At 40.6% G+C, this 22,969-nt stretch overlaps 1 protein-coding gene across 5 annotated transcripts in view; it reads left to right on the top strand.

Annotated features, from left to right (window-relative positions):
• The window catches only part of MECOM (MDS1 and EVI1 complex locus), a 48,115-nt gene extending 25,601 nt beyond the window's left edge, over nt 1-22,514 (top strand). For 3 of the 5 annotated variants that reach the window (XM_026855173.1, XM_026855170.1, XM_026855174.1), the window contains 9 exons: nt 1,244-1,331; nt 4,148-4,174; nt 11,434-11,600; nt 12,986-13,063; nt 14,796-14,965; nt 16,077-16,221; nt 18,934-19,170; nt 19,716-19,902; nt 20,851-22,514. In XM_026855173.1, the coding sequence (XP_026710974.1) occupies nt 1,244-1,331; nt 4,148-4,174; nt 11,434-11,600; nt 12,986-13,063; nt 14,796-14,965; nt 16,077-16,221; nt 18,934-19,170; nt 19,716-19,902; nt 20,851-20,985 (1,234 nt within the window). In that variant the 3' untranslated portion in view covers nt 20,986-22,514. The remainder of the gene's footprint in view (nt 1-1,243; nt 1,332-4,147; nt 4,175-11,433; nt 11,601-12,985; nt 13,064-14,795; nt 14,966-16,076; nt 16,222-18,933; nt 19,171-19,715; nt 19,903-20,850) is intronic. The other 2 variants (XM_026855172.1, XM_026855171.1) reach the window with 1 other exon arrangement.
• The last annotated feature ends 455 nt before the right edge of the window (nt 22,515-22,969 follow it).

Genomic DNA, 22,969 nt, shown 5'->3' with positions numbered 1-22,969 from the left:
TGTCCCTGCATGTACAAAGCCTAACCAGTGGGCTAGTTAACCTGATCTACCTTATAAAATCAATGGGAGCCTTGTCGTTGACTTTGACAGGTGCACAAGCAGACACTGTCAGTGAGCTGAGGTTTTAAAAACCCATGGTAAAATCCTGATCCCTCTGTGTTTCCCGGTAGTGCCGAGAATGTTCTTACTGGGATCTGGATTTCACCTGTGGCCTGTGTATGTCAGCCCCTCTTTGCCCTTTGCCTTTCTGCTCATATATCTGTGACCAGCCAAATGCATCTAAATTAGCTTAGAGAAATATTAGCCATAAAAATATTTGTAATATAAATGACTGATTTTACAGCCTATTGTTAAAAAAAAAGAGAAGTTATTGCCATGTAAATGATGTTAATTTCTTACTATATCTGAAAAAGAAATGCTGTGGGCAAAGTTTTTGTAGAATGCTCTCACATAAGACAACAAGCATGCATTATGAAGAAACAGGATGTGATGCTGTTTACTGAGATGCTTTTATTCATGCCAGATTGATATCTGTATTAGGCCAGAGGTTTTCTTTGCGTCATATTCATTTTAAATGCCTGAAGCACTGGAAATAATGATCTGTGTTTTATGGTCCTGAATGACAAACTAGTGAAATCTAGCAATTAGTTTGGCATTACAAACTAATACAAATTACGTCAGCATTGCCCAAGGCCAGTTGATACTGAGCCTTCCTCTGCCGTGAGTTACATCTGCATATAGACAACAGGATCCGTCCCTTAAACACTACACATCAGTAACAGAAGAAGCAAAACCCTCAAATTTCCACACTGCTTCTGAATTATTTGCTCAGTGTTTCGCTGCCTAAATGCCCACGAGTTGATTGCAGTCTTTGTTGCTGGCATATCAGATTCAGTGCATTCCTACAAGCCCGCCTTTCTTGCCCTGCTTGTACACTGCTGTGCATGTGGGGAGGTTTCCAGGATGGTGGCTGCAATGTCTCACACGAGCAGATGAGAAGGAACCCACTGCTCAAGGATCCTGTTGCCTTGAATTCCTCTCCTCTGAGTGGAGAGCACACTCGGTTGCCTTATTTCTTCCCACAGTTGTATACAGGAATCATGAGTTGACTGTACTTCCTTATCTTTTACCATTATCTCTGATTACTTGATGTATAATTGATTATTTTAAACATGATTAGCTGTATAATTATTAATATCTGAGACTGGTTCATCACAAGCAAATCTAATTTTAACATTTACAGAGTAGAAAAAAGAAAGTTAACTGACCCACTGGAAGCTTTAAAAGAGAAATACTTGAGACCTTCCCCGGGATTCTTGTTTCATCCACAAGTAAGTATTTTGGGAATTTTGATGTTGTAAACAAGCCTGTTGATCCTTCAAAGCAGGTGCAGAGAAATGAATGCAGTCTTAGTCATTTTTGTATTTCCTAAACCACACAGTTTTTGCTGTACCATTGTGGTGGAAAAGCATAAGCATTGTTCTGGGCTTCTTGATGTTTTGCAGATGAAACAACATGTTTTGATTATAGAGGAAGCCAGATTCAAACTACATGTATGTCTTAGAACCGTGTTCCTTCAAAACCGTAGTGTAGCTACCAACACTTGCAGCTACTCGTGTCTTCTTCAGCACTCTCCCATGCTCTGGGCCGTTATAGTGGAATCAGTATTTTGACTACAAGGAGATGATGTAGATTCAGAGTTGGTCCAGCAAAGCTGAGCATGCCAACTATCAATATTTAAGGAGTCCTAGTAAAGAGATAAAACCTTCTGTGCAATGCTTTCAAGTCTCATAATGCAAATGCTCCACCTTTTTGGGTAGCCGTTGTGGGCCATAGAGTGTGCAGTGACTTTGTAGAAAGATGTGCTATATGAGAGGGCCGCTGTCTTGTTTATAGGCCATAATCCTGCTACTTATTTGTGGAATAACACAAATTTAGGAGGGTGTCCCTACAAGGGTGTAACAATTGCAACGTGTGTGTAGTACAGAAAGAGGACCTGTGTGCAACTGTATGTTGCTTTTTCTTCAAGAACAGTGCAGCCTCATTTTATCTTCATCCTCTTTGCTCAAGAAGATTTTGGTAAAAATTTGGGTTAAATCTTATACCTGAAATAAAATGCTCTATGGTATTTTCAAATTTGAACCGCTTGTTGGCTGTAGGCTCATCCAAATAATGACACCCCATATATCTATTTTAAGTGCACAGCCAGGAGCTGCTGTCTCTGATTCAGCTTCCTCTGAATTCCTGGGCAAATCATGTCAATAATCTGCCACCACTTGCCTTTTTTTTTTTTTTTTTTTTTTCAGTTGTTATATCCTAAATTGTATGGAATATATTCTGAAATATGGGACTTCTGGAGAACTAGGAAGAGCAGCTGGTGACATATATAGTTGCAGACACAGAAACATAATGCTGTTGTATGGATGGACAGTGCAGAAAAGCACCCAGTTCCGGTGCCTGAAGGAAGCGACAGAACCATGAAGTATTAAAATTACTGAGTATTTATGTACAAGATTTCATAGCAGCTCAGCATCTCTTGCTGAGTTACCTTATTTGCCCAAGTTAGAAAGCAACAAGTAAAAATTCCCATTTCACAGCAGATGGTACTAATGCACAAACACACAAATTCGCTCAATCCTCTTTGCATCCCCTTGGTGTAAAACCAGGCTGGTTCCTCTCCATTGAGGGAGTGATTCTATTAGAGCAGCTAAGGTTCTGTAAAGTAATAGTAAATTATTTAAATGAGGGCATTTTAGGTACTGTATTGACAGTAGAAGCTATTATTTTGCTTAGTGCTAGCTGGCTTTTCAGAAGGTGACAACCGATGTCGTTTAGTGAAGCTGGATTCAGGATGCTCTGAAGGTGTTGCCACAGGTTGGTCTGGTAGGTGACATGGTGAGTGGGAAAGGAGCTATTTGGGCAAAATGCACTGTTAGGAGTTTGGCTGTAGTGGGCAGGGAAGGAGTTGAATACTCTTCTCTGTAGTGTTGTGTGGCTCTGAGTTACATGGGGAACTGGAGGAGGGTTGCAGGGAGTTAGGCGAGGATGCTGTAGGCATGCAGGTGGAATGGAGACATTGGACATTTTGCCATTAGAAGGCAGGGTGCTGGGATTTCACCCTTCATCTTTTTTCACAGAGAGTTGGTTAAATCTATTGTTGGTGACTGAGGAGAGTCCCAGTGCTGTCACCAAGACCATCAGCATGAGCAGGAGGTGTCGGATGCCACCTCCCTACTGCCCTGCCAGCCAAGGTGGGGCAGAGCCAGCACCCTCTGTCAGGAGGGAAGGCTAGTTGTGTGTCCCCGTTGCTGAACCTTTTCCTCCACATTTCTCATTGTGCAATGGAAAAGAAAAATCCATGGTGAAGACCGGCTTTCTTTTTATCTCTTACCTAGGTTCTAGGGCTAACGTCTTTAGCTTGGTGTGAGATGGATGGATACAAAGGTCATGGGTGTAACATGCACCCTTAATACATTGTAAGAAAAAACCCTAAACCACCATCACATGTCCTGTCAAAAGAGTAAATGCCAAAATCTGCTTTCTCGCTGACTTTAATAGCAAGGAGTCTTCTGTTTGCAAGGGCAGGATTTGGCTCAGTGTATAGAGGACTGGGGAACGGCTTCCAGAAAAGCTGTTTTTCCTTTAGAGTCCTGTTCACCCCTGTAAAAGTACAAGTGTGGAGTGCACCGCAAGTTTTAATTTTCATATAAAATCTGAACAAAATTATTGTGTCCAACAAGTTTATGTTTCTGTAGATGAATTTATTTCTGAAACTTGCCATCTGATGAAGCAAGAATTAAATTTTTTCAACTGGCTAATACGACAGCTAACAGATGGATCTTTAAAATAGGTTTTTGAAGTAGAGATTAAAGACATAAACCCTGCAGTCCTTACCTTGTCTCTGCCTGGCCAAAATTCCTCCCAGTGCCAGTGGCCTAAAAGCTATGAAAATTCGATCATTTAATTGTATTTCACAATAATTTGCCCTTACAAGGATTGCATTTTTAGGGAGAGACTATCCCGATGCAACAAATCAGAATAACATTTTAGTTAGTATCTTTAAATAAAATCTTAATTAGTAGATTGATTGCAATGAGGGTTCCAGTGCAGGAATAATGTGTTGTTTTTGTTTCAATTTTGCTCCCAGTTCCAATTGCCTGATCAAAGAATTTGGGTAAGTTCATTGCTTATATTTTTGATTTAATCATTGTGAAATAAATTGCCTAAGAAAAATATAATATGAAAGATAACTTACCACTCAATTATGGAGCATGCCATGCTTTCCTACAGAGTGTTGTAGCTGTAGCAGATAAATATCTTCTTATGTCAAACTGGCTTTATTTTTACCTACCTAATCCTGCCGGTTTTATTTGGTGAAGGCAATGGGAGCTTTACCTGAGTGAGGGTTTCAGAACACAGTCTTTGTTTATATTTAACTGAAATTGTTCCAAGATGTTTCCTTCAGAGATTACAGTGAAATTTTCAGGCTGAAATCTTGTTAGATTGCAATGGTTATAAATATTTAATCAGCATTCAAGACATTAAAATACAGAGCCTCAGAGGACTTCACGTTTCTATCTCGCATTGACTTCAGTGGGAGTTAGTCACTTTAATAGCTTTGAAGTTTTGAGCTTAATTGCTCATTGCTGTACTTAAAGCAGAAATAAAATACCCATTTATTTGCTCTGTTTGGGTAAAATTTGTCCTGTGTGTATACTTACATCCTCCCCCTTATGCGAATGGGAATTGTGCTTTTCATACTATGGGATAAATTGGAGCTTGCTCTTCTATTTTTATAAAACGTTATTTTTAATACATCTAAACTGTTCATGAAAATAAAAGAGCCACAGCAACTGCTTTTGCAGATGCAACTCAAATAACACCGTGTTTTGCTCTTACATTGCTGGCTCCTCAGCTGCAGCGCTGAACCCATAAATACTTGTCCCAGATTTTTCCCAACCTTCGGGCTTCAGAGGAGAGAGCTGGAGCCAGCGGCTGTGGCTCGGGTCCTGACTCACTCTCGCTTATCCCTCGCAGTGCGACGTGGACTCATTTCACAAGACAAAGCCAGAATTTCGCAAAATGAGATCTGAGATCTTCATGTACTCTGTCCCACGTGCGTCTCTGCACAGGGCTAGAGCAGGAGCCCTCAGAGGTGCTGCCCCTGCAGACAGGGCCGTAGCCCTGCTCTGCTCCGTGTGCCTCCATGGCACGCTTCAGAAGCAGCGATGGACGTTTGCTTTGTGTACATGTGGCTTTTAATCCCATTTTATTCCTGTAAAGCGATGGTTTATGCAGCTGCAAAAGGTGCACTAGCATCCTGAGATGGAAGGAGCTAAGCAGGCGCCGAAGGACTCCTGTGAGCACCCATAGGTGCTGAATGAGCTCAGCAGATAGGAGGTAGCTTTGATGCCAGACTTGGAGAGCCCAAAACGTGGTTCCCAAACATTTTCTTTGCAGTAGAGGGAATTCAGTGTAGCACATGGTAGGATTTGTCATTTTGGCCCAGGCACCCTGAGTCCTCTGCTCTTGGAAAAGTGGCTGCTCTTGGGCATATTTGGGAAGTTGAAAAACCTAGCACAGCCTGTTTCTTCTGTCTGCTTTCCTTGACATTGGCTTGGTCCTCAAATTTCCATCATCCTGCTTTTTTTTTTGTGAGTGTATGTCTCCTGGCCATGCTAGTGCTTTGAGTGGCTGCAGCAGAAATAGGTATTTAAAACATCAAGTGCCTAGAGCAGGATGGTGATTCGTGGATGAATCTTCATCTTGAGGCGTCTGAATATGTCACACGAGCCTTTCTATCTCAATTCACAGTTGCATGTGCCATATATTTCAATATTATTTCAGATTGTTTTTCATTGTTTGGCAGGAACCCTATAGAGCGAATCAATGGGCAACACTCTCTCATGAATGGATCACGATTTATTTAGTCTGTAGACTCTTTCATCCACTTCTGGTCCCATCAAGAGAGGTTTGCTATAAAGAGGTTCTGTAATTATAGTCAGACACTATTTGCATTAGCTTTATGGGAAAACATTGTAAATAATTAAAATAATTTCACAAATAAATGAAATCTGGTGAATGCATTAACAGAGGGTGTTTTTTTCGGGTTTTTGGTTGTTTTTTTTTTTTTTTAATGGGGCTTGTTTTAGAACATGATCCATTCTGTTAGGTTGGCTAAATCCCCACCAACTGCATTAATACAAATAGAGTTATTCTGGAACTATACTGCAGATCAGCAGGAGTTTCTCGCTACTGCTTCATAAAGTTCAGCCACGTGTGATAGGTCTCTTGAACGTGAATATAGCTCAGCCAAGTTCCATGGCTGGATGTCCCAATACACACAGTTTTAAGACAACAAATTCACAAGTTGTAGATTTCTAGAGAAAGAATTATAATATGAACTGTGGGGAGGAAGAAATCCTGAGCTTTAGTAGTTGGGTTTTCAAGATTTCTCTAAATAACACTAGTAAAAATAGAAAGCAAACATTTGAACAATTTTTTTTTTTTTTTCCCATGAGTTACGGCCATAAAGTCAGTTGTTTTTGCGATAATAGCAATGAAGGAGTCGCGTTTGTAAAACATGAGGTCATGTAATTCATGACATTGTCTGCTAGATTATTTCATATCATCAGGTTATTCTTAAAAAGCAGCAACAGCAAACCTTTGCTTTATTTATGCCACTTTTTCTCCTGTTGGTTAATAAATTTTAAGACAAATGTTCAAGGCCCCTGCTGATGATATCTTGCCCGTTGAAATGTTTATAAATACTTGTTTTAGCCGATTATGGTAATGTCTGCATTTTTGAGTCGGAGCTGGGGAATTGTGACTGCATATTAGTTTGCGTCAGTAGGAGGTTAATAGCCTCTCAGGGAGCGGGAGGGAGGTGGGGGAAAGCTGCTTCCTTTTCCAGACATCTGGACGCAGATAGAATCAACAACTCTTATATATGTAAATCAAAAGTTACTGTTCTATATAAAATAGTGTCATTCACTGACCTCAGATTAGGAGCAGACATGATTTGTCCATAAGGCAATAGCTGTATGTAAAATATGTAATAGGATCTTCTAATTCTCCTACCTCCACGGAGAGCTTTCTCTATGGACATGGCAATTATACTAATCCCATCCTTGGGGTCAAGCTGTGCCTTCCTCCCTATGCCCCATTCAGGGATTGCCACAGCCCTTGGGTGCTCAGCCGGGGTGCAGACCCCTCCCAGAAGTGCTGCTCAGCAGCTCGAGCCACACACCTGCCTCACTGGTGCTCCCCAGGGACCGTTCCTGGAGAGGAGGAGGTGACCACAAGCACCCACCTAACCTCCCAAGAGCTTGCTCCCAACAGCTTGCTCCAGGAATTTGGTGGATTTCTGACCAGTAGCATCTCCATGGTCAACACAGCTCCTACAGAGGCAAGTCTTGCTTTTCAATCAGCCGTAATGGTGTTTTGAAGGAGTAAGAGCTACTTCAGTTCTATTTCAGCTGAAAGAGGGAGTTTCATTGTGGAAGAGGGAAAGTCATCCCCTGGGTTAATAATTAGTCCAAAAAAAAGAAACCTTGGAAAAAAAGGGTAAGAATAAATTAGTGATTTTTACAATCATCGAAGTTTGTCAGTGAGTCCACCTTGGGGTGTCACTGAGATCTGAACTGTGACCTGTGTCTGTAAATGACATATGAAGAAGTGTGACCAGGCAAAGAGCAAAGTTTGCAACTCTTTATTGGGAATAGCTAAATCCAAAGATGACTATGAAGATTTTGCAGAAGATTCACAGAAAGCTGAGTCACCAGGGATTAAAATAGCAATAAAACTCAATGTCAGTAAGTACCCGGTAATACTGAGGGGAAAGTGTGACTCTTAAGTCGTGTCATTCGGGAAAAAGATCTTGAAGTTGATAGTTTTATGAAAATATCATCTGAGTGCTTAGTAGAAAGGAACTGAAAACATCATTATGTTATACTGCCTTCAGGTCTTGAATACAGCTGAAGTCCCTCTCAAAAAGGACATAGTAGAATTAGAAAAGACACAGAAAAGTGCAACAATAATGATCAGAGGTAGGGAACAGCTTCCATACAAAGAGACTAAGTAGATTTAGATTTTTTCAGCTTGGAAAAGAAATGCCCGAGGGAGCTGTGCCCTAGCTCTGTGAGACCATGAATGGTGAGCAGAACCTGAATGAGAAATGGTTATTCATTAGTTTTAACAATACAAAAAAAAAAAAAAAAAAAAGAGGCACCCAGCTGAATTATCAGGCAAAAGGCTTAGAAGGAACAAAAGATAGTATCTTTTCATATGCACCTAATTAAATTGGTGAACTCTCCTTGACAAAAATATAAATGGATTCGAAAAGGGTTTAGCCAAATGAATGGGAGCAGTAGCCACCAATGGCTGTTCAACACCACAATCGAGATGCAACCTCCAATTAAGGCCCGTGCACCTCTCATTGCTGGTGTGTGAGAGAAGACACTGGGGAGAAGGTCTGTCCTTTGCCTGCCCTCCTGCGCATCCCCTGGGGCCACTGCTTGAGACCAGGCTACTGGCTTCCCCAAAGTGTGTCCCAGGTTTATAATTCCTGCTTGGTTTTGGTGCCTTAGTCCTCAGTGTGACAAACCCTGGGTTTCATATTACTCAATATTTTGCAAGTAGACTGATGATCGGGGGCTGTCTGCCTGCATATAAAGTAGTTGAGAGCTTGTTATGGGTCTGAGCTGACAGGATTTTATGGGCTGGAACAAGCCCATTCAGCCCAGGTGTCCATGTCATGATAGGGAGTTGCTTCCCGAAGGCCTCAAGCACCAGAAGCTCCAGGACTTAAGAAAAGGCCCCAATTCTGGTTCTTGTGAGCCCTATGTCCAGCAGATAGTAACGACTATAATTATCCTAACAGCGGTGGATGACACCACCTCATATCAGCAAAGGCTTGGGGATGAGCACTTCCCGTTGTTGCCCGTGTATTTCTTGGAAAATCTAAATCATACCAGGTAACTATGTAGATCAATCTTTAAAAATAAAAACCAAAACAAAACCAACAAAACCCACAATAGTCATTCCTATGGCGAGAAACATATTTTTGGAAAGCGAGTAATACTCTGAAATAATTGGAAGTGCTTGTGTTTCCTCTGAATGAGGGATTTAAGATTAGATGCTGATTTCATACCTATTTTGGGACTGGTGTAATCCTGGAGGCAGTGTTGGAGGTAGTGCTGATCTGCAGCACCGTACAGTAGAGAAGAATCAGTCTCAATTTCTCTTCTTAAAATTCCTGGAAATAAGAACTAAAAAAAAAAAAAAGCATGACTAAGCCATTTTAAATGTAAAAGGGAAAACAGTTGCTTTAATATATTACCACAAAGGACCATGTACATGAGAAATGGTGATCCAAAAATGATTTAAAACCACTAGATAATGAAACTGACTTGAATATTAAATATACATAAATAAAACATTTATTATACTTCTCAATGCCCTTATTATTCTTCACCATAAATATGTGCTATCATAACCCATGCACTGTCTTGTCGCTGCTAATCAGCCTGAAGGCCAAAGGTCATTATTCATTCAAACAATTTATTTTCTGCAATTGCAAAACAGATGAATGAATTCTTTCAGGGAACAATTAGAAGGAATTAAAGGCAGTGGAAAGACTATTGTAAAAGCTTTAAGAATCAATTCTGACTAAAGAAAAAGATGAAGTCATATAAAAAGAAATATATGGTAATGTTGAGTTGTATGGGTTGATAATGACATCTCGGTGCTGAGATAGAATTACCTCCTCTCCCAGCAGCATCATCATTACATATCTCATGCCTGTGATCAGTACATGTCAAAATCCTTCATATTGACAAATGTGCTGTCCACTTGCATCTGTGGAGAATGTTTTAGCAGCTGAGTGATTATGAATCAAACCCCAGAGCTTACAGCCCCTACTGCCTCGCAATGCTTTCACATTTGTTGTCTGACAAGTAAATGTATCTTGACTTCCCTCGGAGATTTTTTTTTTTTTTCCACTGTGTTTGATGAAAGACATTTGGCAAATTGGCAGTGGTACCCTGTACATTGCAATTTGTACTCAGCATTAGGAATCTGAGCATGAAATGAGAGGGCAGGCTACAGGCTAAAGGGATAAAAACCCCAGCCCAAAGCCAGAGCTAACCAGCATGTGAATAGTCATTCCAGGAGACAAACGTGCAGTTCTGCCCATTAAAATAAGGTTTTAAAAATCCCAATATATGTGCAGTTCTTCCCTTTAAAATACAATTTTAAAATCCCAACAATCAGAGCAGTCTTCTATGGATTTTGAAGAATGGACTGTAAAGGTATTATTAGCTAAGGAGCATTCAACATCTCGTCTTTTGTATAATTTCCTCCTCTGTTACAAATAAGATATTGAGCAGGGCTCAAGCTGTGGTTTTTATGCTCTGTAGGTGAGATCTTGAGTTTCTTTTTTTCCACTTGTCTGTGGTGTTACGAAGAGGCAGATGGTTACTCTCACCTGTCAGTAGGCTCAGCAGCAGTCTTGAACTCTCCAAAGTGACAATGTTTGAGGTTTTGGAGGGAGCAGGGTTTCTATGGTCAGTTCCAGACACCTTAAAGGAAACCATTCTCCAGAAACTATTTAATCCCCACTCCCTGAAAATTACAGGCAGCTAACCAAGAGTGAAGGCATCCCAAAGTACACAGGGTTTACAAGCAACTAAAGGTAGAGCAGGAATATCAAGAGGTTGTAGAAAAATAGGATAGGCATCTAACAGGTAGTGTAACTGTATAGCACCAAAGCTTCACTTCTCATGGATTTATCTCATAATCTTTGACTGTGTTGGGCAAGAAGATTGGACTGGATGGTTGGATGTGGCTGGGATATTGATGGAACCTCTCTGGATCTGGCTTATTGAAGCCCTTGATTGAGCTAGAGTGTTCATAAGGTTTCCTCTGCAATATTTGTCCTCTGCAAGTCCTTAAAAACCTCAAACTGTAGGAATTCAGTTGTTGTTGGGATCTCTATTTTTTCTGTTGATTTGGTCAAAAACAGGCAGTTGTTTCAGTACATGGGATGCATACTCTCAGAGAGCATGACAGCATAAACTGGAATTTTATAGAGGCTGAGTCTTAAAAATAAGAAGAAATGAACATGAGCTGATGTAGATTGTGTGGAAGCAGCTTTCCCTTATAGCAATAAGGACAAGAGTTCTGCTGTGTGCTGACCTTGCAGAGAAACAGTTATGGGCATTATCCCAAGTGAGACAACATCGTGGCCACCACCTTGCCTAATTTGCCCCATAATTCTTGAGACTGCGACTCTACATTTGCTTTTCTTTTTTTCCTTTTTTTTTTTTTTTCCCCTCTTGGCAGTATATGTTCTTTGTTTTTTGGGTTTCCAGTGAGGTCAGAAAGCCGAAGCAGTATTCACCGTGACGGGTTCTCTGCTATCTTCTGTTGCAGATGTCAGCTATAGAAAACATGGCCGAAAAGCTGGAGAGCTTTAGCGCCCTGAAACCAGAGGCCAACGAGCTGATCCAGTCGGTGCCATCCATGTTCAACTTCCGCGCGCCGCCGAGCGCCCTGCCCGAGACCCTGCTGCGCAAGGGCAAGGAGCGCTACACCTGCAGGTAGCCCCAAGGTCACCCCACGTTGCCCTCCTGGGCTTCCAAAATCCCCTCTGCTCGGACGGTTGATGGGGACCGTGGTGGGTCTTTCAGGGCTCTCTGTGCCCAGTGAAACATGGAAAGTGTTTTGGTTTGGGCTTTATTTATTAAATTACTGGTGTTATGAAACAAAGAGTTTGCCCTGTACCAGTTTGATAAATGAGGTGGAAACTATTATATAAACAGTTCTTTCTTCCACATTTTCTCATCACTTTCATATGCACAAGTGTGCTTTCATTATTGATTTTTTTGATCATAAACTACAGACATATTTTTTTTCTCAGGCTTCTGGTTTTAATATCCAAAAGGATCAGTGATAAAATATATGACTTATTAGGACTTGTGTGTACAGACTTAAAAAAATTACAATGAATACAATGAAGATAGTCATTGTACGTGCAACCAAAATGAATGGGAGCTTTGTCGAGGAGAGCAGAATTAGCTGTGTGGGTATTTTGAAGGCTTATACATCACGTTGTGAAAAAATAAATGGGATGTTAAAAGTGAAGGGATGCAATCTTCAAAGTTGTCACGTGGAGCAACCACCATCCTCATTCACTTAAGAGAGTGCTGTGCGTGCTCCGTCCCATGCAAAAATGGGCTGAATGTCATTAATAGAACTGGGCCAATTACAAACTGAATATTAATATGTTACTTGAACAAAGGGGGAGGGCTCACAATAATTTTTTTTTTTTGCCATTATTTTTCCTGTGACGTATTATCGAGTTTGCAGAATGGTTTTTAAATTGCATTATTTAGGTCTTTATATCATCTCCAGAATGCGCAGGCATTTGACACCGGCATATCGGTTTATCTGATCTTTTTGAAAACATGTCACCTTCTTTCAAGACATGTTGTTATAGAAACATACCTTGATGGATTAGGTCTTTGAGTCTTGTCTGCTCTGATCCTATTCAATGCACAGAATGATGCCACATTTGCTGACACGTAGAATTGGTTGAAAGGTTTGAAATTTGCTTACATGGAGGCAGAAATCCAAGGCTTTAATAGCATTCTCCTGATTCCAAATCCAAATGTGACCAATAATCACCTAGGGAGTTTAGGAATTTGGGGTGATCTTTAAAACTGGTATGTTATCATCTATCTCTTTCTTGTGCACAAGAAGAGCTGGTCAGTGCCAGCATTTTCAGTCCCGTTCTTATCTGTGTGTGTGTGTGTCTCAATCACTTACATTTGCTGAATGCTTTTATTGAAAAGTTGTTACACCAAAGCGATGCCAGTAGTACCATATATTGATGATTCAATTTGGGCTGTGCATCCAGTGCAGCTCAAACTGGGATGAAGCCATTGAAGATTGCATTGTCTTATCAAACCTTTTCTTATCCCAGATACTGCGGCAAGATTTTCCCGAGATCTGCAAACCTAACCCGTCACCTGAGGACACACACTGGAGAGCAACCCTATAGGTACCTCAAGCCCTTACCCTTGTCTGTGGTGTCATCAAGTGAATAAAGCAAGGGAATGGGTGTTCAGCAACCTCGCTTACCAGCTCCAGTGCTCGCTCCTTGGCAGTGATGATGCACCATTGTGTTTTGGTCTCAAATAGGGCTTTTTGCATTCGATAGTGATACTCAGCACTGGAGCAGCAGAGATGGGGAAGGGTTTTGATCCGAGTTAGCCCGCGTGCCATCTGCAAGTCTTGCCTTTGCCTTGCAGGATAGCTGACACTTCTGAACCAGCATGGCTGCAGTGATTTCCCATAGGGTTTATGGTCATATTTTCCCTTGCAAAAATGGGGTTTTTTTGTAAGAGCAGCCTAAATTTTTTTGCAGCCTAAATTTGGGTGTTTCATCAATCGTCTGATTTCTGAAGGGTCCTGGCTGCAAAGGCATTACTGTTTTTATTTGTTTCCTGTCTAAACTGGATCCATTCTGAGGTCTGCTTAACCAAAGCCCATGTGGGTGTACTCTCTTGTTGATAAGAATATGTATGTGATTTTGTATCCAGGACAGTTGCATGCAGAAATGTGTGTAGAAGTTTTACCTTATTGAAAATGAAAGACTCATTTAAATCAACTGGAAAGAAGCCAGTTCATGTTCCAGTAAAACAAATGCACTGACTTCTGCGTTTTATGGGCTGTAAAGAGCAGAGTAAGCTTGTTTGTGAGGAAACAATATAGTTTTTGCCTTTAGTCTCTTTAGAAAATGAGAATCACATCTAATTTTATTGAAGGAAGGTCTTGATGCGCGTTATACCCGTCCACTACATAGAAGCCATGAGCAATTAGTAGCATAATAGACTATTTCAGCACTAAAAAAAAAAAATTAAAAAAAAAATTGACATCATTGACAAGTGTAAGAGAAGCATGGGATAAGTAAAAGATTGAAAAACTAAAGTGGTGAAGACTGTTGGCTAGTTGCCAGGCAGAGAATTTGGAATAGTTATAGTATGACTTAGTAATGGCTTAAAGAGCAATACAGTAAAGGCTTTAGGGACTCCAAATCACTACAGAGTATGAAAATTGATGCCTCTGGTACCAGAGTGATAGACTAAACTACTCACATTGGCACAGTATTAAAGGTTGGGATTGTTTATTGCTGGTTTTTGCAAGATAACCAAATTTCCTCTGGGATTAGCAATCGAGCAAGCTAATTCCTCAAGAAAAGATTTAATCACAGAGTATAATTTAGAATAGGAAAAGAAATAGCCATTTTTACCTTATTTGAGCATTAGAAGAGGTCTGTTTCATGTTTTTTCCAAAAGTGTTTAATTGTATTGTATTGGCAGCACATGAAACAATAGTTATTGCTCTACTGTTTTCAAACTTCCTAACTTTGCGTGCAACAGTTTTGAAAACATGGGAATCAATTACCTTAGCTAATTTGATGCCATTAACTCTGAAATACTATGCTTATTCCTAACGGCAGTATTTAAAATATAAAGCCTAACGTGAATTAAAGCTAAAAAACCCACCGTAGAAGTGACAACTCCATTCCAAGAGCATAGCTCTCCAGTTACTCAGCCAAAACTTGTCTTTATTTCAGGGAGGGTTTTGCCCCAGTAGGGACCAAGGAACTGCAGCTGGGTACTGAGGCGGGGCCTAGAAGGTGCTTCGTGAATCTTAGGGCAAATCTTACTTTTCCAACTACTAAGAAACCCTTTGCTACCCACTTGTTTTGTGTTTGGTTTTTTTTTTAGATGCAAATACTGTGACAGATCCTTTAGCATATCTTCTAACCTGCAGAGGCATGTCCGTAACATCCACAATAAAGAGAAGCCATTCAAGTGTCACTTGTGTGACAGGTGTTTTGGCCAACAAACCAATCTTGACAGACATCTAAAAAAGCACGAGAATGGGAACATGTCTGGTATGTATGCCTTTTCCCTGCCCAGTGTGCCCTGTGTACCACCAGCATTCATACACAGGGACTGCACGTTCACTTTCGATGCTACCGGGTGTCAACAGGCACATGTTGCTCTGCACCGTCTGCTCTGATGGGTGGGTTTTTGGAAAATATGTAAGTGCCTAAGCTCTGCTGACATTTAAAGTGCTTTGAAAATCCCAGCGTAAACTCTACCCTTGTACAACTTAATACTACTGGATGATGTCTTTTCTTTTGGTTTTAATTAAGCCAACCATAGCATTTTGAGAACAGACTGGGAAAATTGGTTTAATCCCATCTCTGCAATCACTTGGCTCTCAATAGGAGTCCTAGATTTAGAGTCTCAGGGGGCACTCTAAAAGATTTTCTTGGCACCTTCTAAAATATTCCCACTGTCAGGAGCTGAAAAGCGCTAGCTATTATGGAGGTAATGGTGCCTCCCAAGCCCCAGAGCAAATCAGTCACTGCACAGCAGCAGCAAAGGCAGTGGCAGGTAGTGGATGTCACTGGTCTGGTTTAGGTATCTTCCGGATTTAATGAAAACCCTGTCTGCAGTCCTTTCAGTCTACGTTTTGCTCCACGGGAAGTAACCAGGTACTTGAAGGGAGTGCAGAGCTGTCTTTTCCTCAGTGCTCAGAGAGAGACGTCTGTCCCTGGTCTCTCAGTGCTAATGAACCTGGGTGATTACATCAATGGCTGCCCCATATTTTAAGCAAAACTACATAATTAGTAGCTAAAATGAAGTTCCATTTGCTCAGTTTAGCCATGGGTCTAACACAGTTATTGACTGACAGGCTTGAATTCTGAAGGGAACGAGGGAGATGTTGTAAAAGATACTTGGCAAAGTGATCATAAACCATGGAAATGGCACCCAGCATGCAAGCAGTTGTTCTGGTTGGAAACCACCTTAGCCCATGGATAATACTTCCCTTCTAATTCCTGGTTTTATGGCCAAAAGCCAATGGATAATGATGACCAACTTTTTCTGCTTCTCACCCCTTTTTAACCATTGTTTCAATCTCAATTTTATATAAATGGTTAACTATAAAAAATGTAAAGGAACAACAACAACAGAAGTCCTCTGTTTTGCTTTAAGGTACTGCAACATCTTCACCTCACTCAGAACTGGAAAGCACAGGGGCAATCCTAGATGACAAGGAAGACTCTTACTTCACAGAAATTAGGAATTTTATTGGAAACAGCAACCACAACAATCAGTCCCCCCGAAACTCAGAGGAGAGGTGAGTTGCAACTGATCTGCCTTCAAAAGGTGACATTCTTCTTTTTCCAGATGAAGCCTGATTTTTTCACTTTTGATGAAGTCTGGAGCCAGAGTTATTTTAGAAATCTGATTGCTTCAGTGTTCATCTCGGTGTTTTATGAAAAGAAATGTGTTGATTCCCTCCCCTTTGTGCATAACCATATTCCCAGTGACAGATGCTGGACAGAAGGTCCATCTATGAACACATTTCTCCTTGTATCAGGAGCTCTCAGTCTCAAGTTCTCGTCATTGATTGAAGTCTATTGAAAAACTCCCTCATTTTACATTCACAGCAGAACAGGTGAATTCTGCATCCTGTGGCTAAATGTAGAGCGCCTTATGATTTAAATCCAATATAAATGTGTAATTAATAAAGTAGACTAAGCTGAATTCTTGGATCAAGTGAAAGTTTCTAACGGGAAGTCCTTTCCCATAAGTAACTCAATCCCAAGAAAGATGCTGACTAGCAAAAAGCCCGTGAGGCCATGGGTAGGCGTTGGTAGTCCACAGTGAGAATTTTTTTCCTATTAAGATTTATTAAGTATATGAGTGTTGCAATTTTTCTGAACCAACAGAAGAGAGACCACTTCTAAATATTTTCAGCTAATAAAAATACAACTAAGCACAAAAGTCTGTAGCATGGATACATACATCAGCTATACATATTTCTTTGAAACTGCTTTTGCATTATGCATTATTTGCACTTTTAAATTGGCATTACATTATCAGCATCAAACATTTCTTACTGTTGGTGACAACCTTCATTGTCTGCTCAATTTCCAGATGCCTTTGTGAAGGGATGAAAATGGTGGACATAACATAATTTCCACGAAAGTATTGGATTAAGTGATTACATGCATATTCAAATTTCATTCCATCTTGATTGGCAATGAGGACTTGGGATTTTTTCTTTGCACATCTGGTCTCAACATGTCCTCTGACAGGAAGTCAGCAAAGTGGAAAGGTTGCTGGGTTGTGCAGTGTTTCCTTTCTAAATTTGGCACTTCAGACTGCTCTTGATGGATATTTTATCCCTGGCAAATTGCTGCATTTGAAAGCATAATTAGAGAATCTGTTTTCTTAATCACATGGCTTTTGTTACTTTGGTTGTAGTCCATCTCTCTTTCATTTCTAGCAGCCTCAATTGAGCATAACAAGCAAGTTGGCAGCCCAAACTGTGCTCAACAATTTCTTATTTCTGCCTATTTAAATAAAAGATGATAAAGAGATATTGCTCTGATTATCTTAGAGGGGGGTGGCTGCTTCAGCTCTCTCGATCTCTGCACAGCCTCAGATTTTTTGATACTGTGATCTAAACAGACTATTCCTGGCTTTTTTTACTAATGCAATAGTAACCTTGTGACGAACAGCTGGAATTTGCTTGGAAAATAGATGGAACTCTATTATGTATAAGAAACTACCTTTCACTTGTGTACGCTCCATAAGAGTACATCTGTTACAACAGCAAGTCAAATGCTAAATGCCAAGTACGCTGCTAGGGCTCATCCTTATCTTGCTCAAACTTTTGGCATATTCCATATTGTCCTGCACAGTTTGAAGCACACAGAGTCTAAAGCAAACTGCAGACGGACAATAAAGTTTCCATTTTTATAACTGTATTCCTGGAAGAGTAAGGACCTTTTGCACAATGAGAACAATAGATGAATCAAGGCCTCCGTGCTACGTAACGCAGTGGAGGAGATACACTGGTAACGTGAATTCACGTGGCTCCACCGGGTTCAGCCCGTTTACACCACTAGTACCTCTGGCCATGCATTTGTTGATGCGGCGGTGCCAAATTTCTTTAGTTCTCATTTAATACGATGTCCCTGCGGATGCTCAGAACCCTACAGGGTTAAGGCCATTAGCAAATGAGCCCCTGCTTCAGCGTGGGTACTATGTCCTTGATAAAATCCCATAGGAAGTAGTTAAGAGCCGTCATTGTCTGAAAGCAAAGGACAACGCAATACCAGTGGGTAGACCAAATGGTTTTCCATGTGCGTATTGCTATAATTACTCATTTAATAAGAATAAATGCACTTAAAATGCTATATGACCTTTCTTTTCATTGCTTCTTTACCCTTCAAATCAGTCAATAAAGTAGTTCAGCATGGAGGCAATATTGCAGACCGCTCTTCAGGTCTTCAGCTGAAGTCCCTTAGGTTCCCATGTATGTAATCCATACGTTCAGTGAAGTAGTATGGCTTCCAAATGGGTGGTAGTGTGCAAAATTAATTATGCGTGTAATTTTGATTTTAAAACTCTGAATGTGGTATTGGATGTCATTTTTGAAAATGACGGATCTGATTTTCAGAGTTTCTTGGCCCCTACAACTTCTGTTAAAAGGCAATGAGTTGTTTCGCCCAGACTACACATATGATTGGAAACATGAGATGAAATAATGCGTGAGAAAATTTGGAATGGATATCTGAGCGTTAGTTTAGCTAGAACAGTAGTTTTAGCAGGATAACGGGAAAATCCCTTGCTGATGGTACTGTAATGTCCCACTGATTTTTGAGTGGAATTTCTCCAATGCTGCCTAAATATCTGAAGTTAAACAAGATATAAATACAGAAATCACTTTATTCTACTGGGACAGATTCTTTTCAGATCCACCTCCAACAATCTGCTGGTGAGGAGCTTTCCTAACTGGTGTGTGATTATTGCTTGGGTTTGTTTTCGGTACTTTCAGAATGAATGGCAGCCACTTTAAGGATGAAAAAGCCATGGTAGCCAGCCAGAACTCAGATTTGCTGGATGACGAAGAGGCAGAAGATGAAGTAATGATGGATGAAGAAGATGAAGAGAGTGAAATTGCAGGGAAAGCCGTCAAAGAGCCTGTTACAAGTGACATGCACGAGGGGACTCCGGAGGAGGATTACGAGGAAACGAGTACTTTGGACATGAACTGCAAAGCTTCCCCTGGCAGGTTGGTTCCTTCCGAGTATTGGTGTGCCCGATATGCAGAATAAAAACAATAAACCATACAAGAGTGCCAGCACCAAACTGTGTGCCGTGGGAACTGGTCCGAAGCAGCCAGCTTCCCAGTTACGATAGCAACATGCGTCTCTGTTTGGGTCAATACCAGCCCTGTTTTCAGTCTCCTCAGCCCTTTAGAGGAAAAATAACTGTGCTCGGGGAGCTATTGTCAGGTTCTGGGTGAGACAGGAAACATTCATGGCAGAGACGTTATCTGCTCCATAAACCGACCTGGATCTCCCGTAATGGTCTTGTGAAAGGCTGTGGAGACACCAGGAGAGAAACGACCCCTCCTTCCCCTGCTCCCACTGCCCACCCTCTCCATTTCAGAAAAGAAAGGGGAATTTGTTTTATTTCAGGATCACAGTTCCACAGGGCAAGGTGATGTATGAACATAAAAAGGGGGAAATTGCTCAGATGTATAAATCTGAGAGGATGAGGGAACGCAGAGAGGCTCGTTTAATTGACATTAAAACCTCCATGGTGTTTTTGTAGGTATAAAGAGGAGGAGTATAATAAGACTGGACTTTCAGCTTTGGACCATATAAGGCACTTCACAGATAGCCTCAAAATGAGGAAAATGGAAGAAAATCAATATAGTGAAGCTGAATTGGCAGCTTTCAATACTTCCCAGCTGCCAGAGGACCTAAAACAACCGTTGTACAGGAAATCCAAATCCCAGGTAAAAGCTTAACTCAGTTAAAAAGTTATTGTCGCCAAATACCCGAAGGATTAAACTATTAGTGTGTGGCAGGCAGGGTCGTTTCAGCTTCGTCAGACAGGGCTGTGCTCCACGTCCACAGACCTCAGCCTGTCCCAACCTCCCGCTGTGCTCCCACCACACCCGGGAGACATGGTGGGTTGCTCTGGTCCCCGAGAACAGAGGATTTTCTTACTTGTTTTTGCTATTTTTGTTCCTGTCTGCCACTCGCAGAAATGCCATGATAAGAAATAGTCCCACTCTGCTTTCAGACAGCCGGCGTGGTCACACTGGTGCTGTGGAGTTTAGCTGCAGCCTTGCAGGGATATGACTCAATTTTCTGGCTTTCTTGGCTTTTTGGTATTTTTTTCTATAGGCTGTTCGATGTTACTGCCTCTAGGTCCTCAGCATGTTTTTAAAACAATAACGAGACTGATATCCTAGTGCTATTTCTTGATTTAAAAAAAAAAAAAATAATTAAAATGGGTCTTTTTAGTCCCTTAAAAAAAATCCTGTTTTAAAAACTGCAGAATATGCATGTGCAAAATGTCAGCAAAGGAGATTGTGGTAGTTGGTGAAATACAGGACCAGCCAAGGGATAATGTGATTCCTCAGGCTCTTGAAAAGAGCCTCCTGTGCCAAGAATCTGAAGGCAAAGGAGACTCTGGGACCTTGTCTACTATCAAAGGTTTCTTAGAGCTTCGTGAAGCCAGATGAAAGCAGAAATTATTATTACTATTAGTGAGTCAAGTGTCAGTGAAAAGGTTGACAGTGGTTTTACCTAATGCATTTTGATTTTTTTTGTAAATAAGTTGAGAACAGCGGTTGTAGCCTAAAAGATCCCCCAACGGCGTCGGGGTGGCACGGGTCCAAGCTGAGATCTGCACTGCAGGATTGTGACCTCTCTGTCCTCCTTCTTTCCCTGTCCAGGCCTATGCGATGATGCTCTCTCTCTCCGACAAGGACTCCCTTCATTCTGCATCCCACAATTCTCCCAATATGTGGCACAGTATGGCGAGAGCCGCTGCAGAATCCAGCGCCATTCAATCCATCAGTCACGTATGACATTGTGAAGTCTTACCGAGAATGGGACCAAGTCCAAACCAGTAGCATGGCTCTTTCATATATGACTATTTAAAAGACTGCTGAGCAGAATGCCTTATAAATCTGCAGGGTCACTCATTTAAAGTCCGGTGACCTTAAACTGAATAATTTTAAAAAGAAAGAAACTATTTATTCTCAATATTTTGTTTTGCACAGCAAAGGCAGCTGCTGACTTCTGGAGGATCAATGCGACTTAAAAAAAAAAAAAAAAAAAAAATTATGTAAACTGGGGCCGGGAAAAAGTGTCTTCCAGTTCACCCGGCTTTGAGGGGCAGAGGCAAAAGGGTTAAGACTGCATTGATACACACATGGGCACTCCTTTAAAGTAGGAACTGAATTGATTTTCTTTTTGTATAAGATAGTTTGACACAGGATTGGGAACAGTTGCTTTTATGTACAAATCTCTTCATTAAAGCTTTATGCATTTTAGCCCTTCAAAGAAAGAAACTAGTTCTATCAAATGCACACTATCCATCGTAAATGTAGAAAGAAGTAACAGGGAATATTTTGTTCTCTCCGTAATTCTTTTGCCTTCTCAACTGCATTGTTAAAAAAAAAGGAAAAACAAGGAAAAAAAAAATAAAGAAAAAAAAGAACTCTGAGAAACAATACATAAGAGGCTTGTGTATATTGTAAACTATGAATGTTCACTACTCCAAGAAGCTAAATCATCCAGATAAATCCGTGAAAGCACCGCGTTCATCGACAGCACCACTAGTTCAAATCATTGTAAGGAGATTTTAATTTTCGACAATCATGTCACTATTTTGTTGTATTGTTTTCCTTTCCCCCCTACCCTCTAATTTCTTCTTTGTGTTGTGCGTACCATGTATTTATTTGTTGGCAAACGATTGTTTGTTGATTAAAATAGCACTGTTCCTATAACAAACAGCACTGCTCCAGTCCCCCACTGCGTTAAGATGTAAGGCACCCATGTACTTCAAAAAAAAGTGAGGTGAACTGATCTGTGTATATGGGAGTGCAAAACAGTGTTTGAAATTTTCTTACATTCCTCTTTTATTTTTGCCTTTTAATGAACTAAATAACTATAGATGCGACTTAGGTTTTTTTTGTAATACAGTAAATTGATTCGATTGTATAAACAGTTATAATTTCTTCATGAAAGCATGATTCTTCTGATTAAAAAAACTGTACCCAATATTTTATGCTGGTTGTCTGCGAGCTTGTGTGATGTTATGTTCATGTTAATCCTATTTGTAAGATGAAGTGTTCCAAATTTATGTTTTAAAAATTAAATAAATAACGGAAGGTATTCAGTTATTTTTTTGGGGTTTGGTTTTGTTTGGTTTTTTTTTGGCCTTTAGTGAGGGACCAGATTTATTTTTCCTTTTGTTTATAATCTCATTTTGAAATAATCGGCAAGTTGAGGTACTTTCTTTAAATGCTTTGTACAATGTAACTGTTACGCATTTCAGTACATTACTATGGGAGGATCAACTTTAAAAAAAAAATAAAGGACTACAAAACTGAAGGGATCTTTTTTCTTATTTTCTTGTGTTTGGGTCAGGGCAAGAATGGCGTATTTCATCTACAGTCTGGGGAGCAAAGACTGTATCTGTGGGGTCATGAGGATAAAGGTCACCATAGGATGGGGCACTGCGAAGCATCTTGGGCTTGGTCCAGAGTCTCTCAGATAAACCATTGGAGGCTTTTAGATCAGTCCTTTAAGCTTCAAAGTGCTACCTTGGAAAAGGGAAATATTTCATTCATTTTACAGGAGGGATTGGTGCAAAGTCACCTACAAATGCTGTTGTGGAGCCTTGAGCTCGGACGGGTGATGCAACCGCCTGCTTCTCGTGGGGACAATGTTGGGAAGCACCAGCTTGGCTGGCTAATAGCCAAACATTGAAATAAGCCTTTAGGATCTGAAACATAAAAACCGGAATATTTTAGTTTGAGTGTTCCCTTTAAAATCAGGTCCAAA

Source organism: Athene cunicularia (genome assembly GCF_003259725.1).
Source record: "Athene cunicularia isolate RWA chromosome 9 unlocalized genomic scaffold, athCun1 chr9_part1, whole genome shotgun sequence".
Lineage (NCBI taxonomy): Eukaryota > Metazoa > Chordata > Aves > Strigiformes > Strigidae > Athene > Athene cunicularia.
The sequence above is the reverse complement of the archived record's forward strand: the minus strand, read 5'-3'. Positions and strand labels throughout refer to the sequence as shown.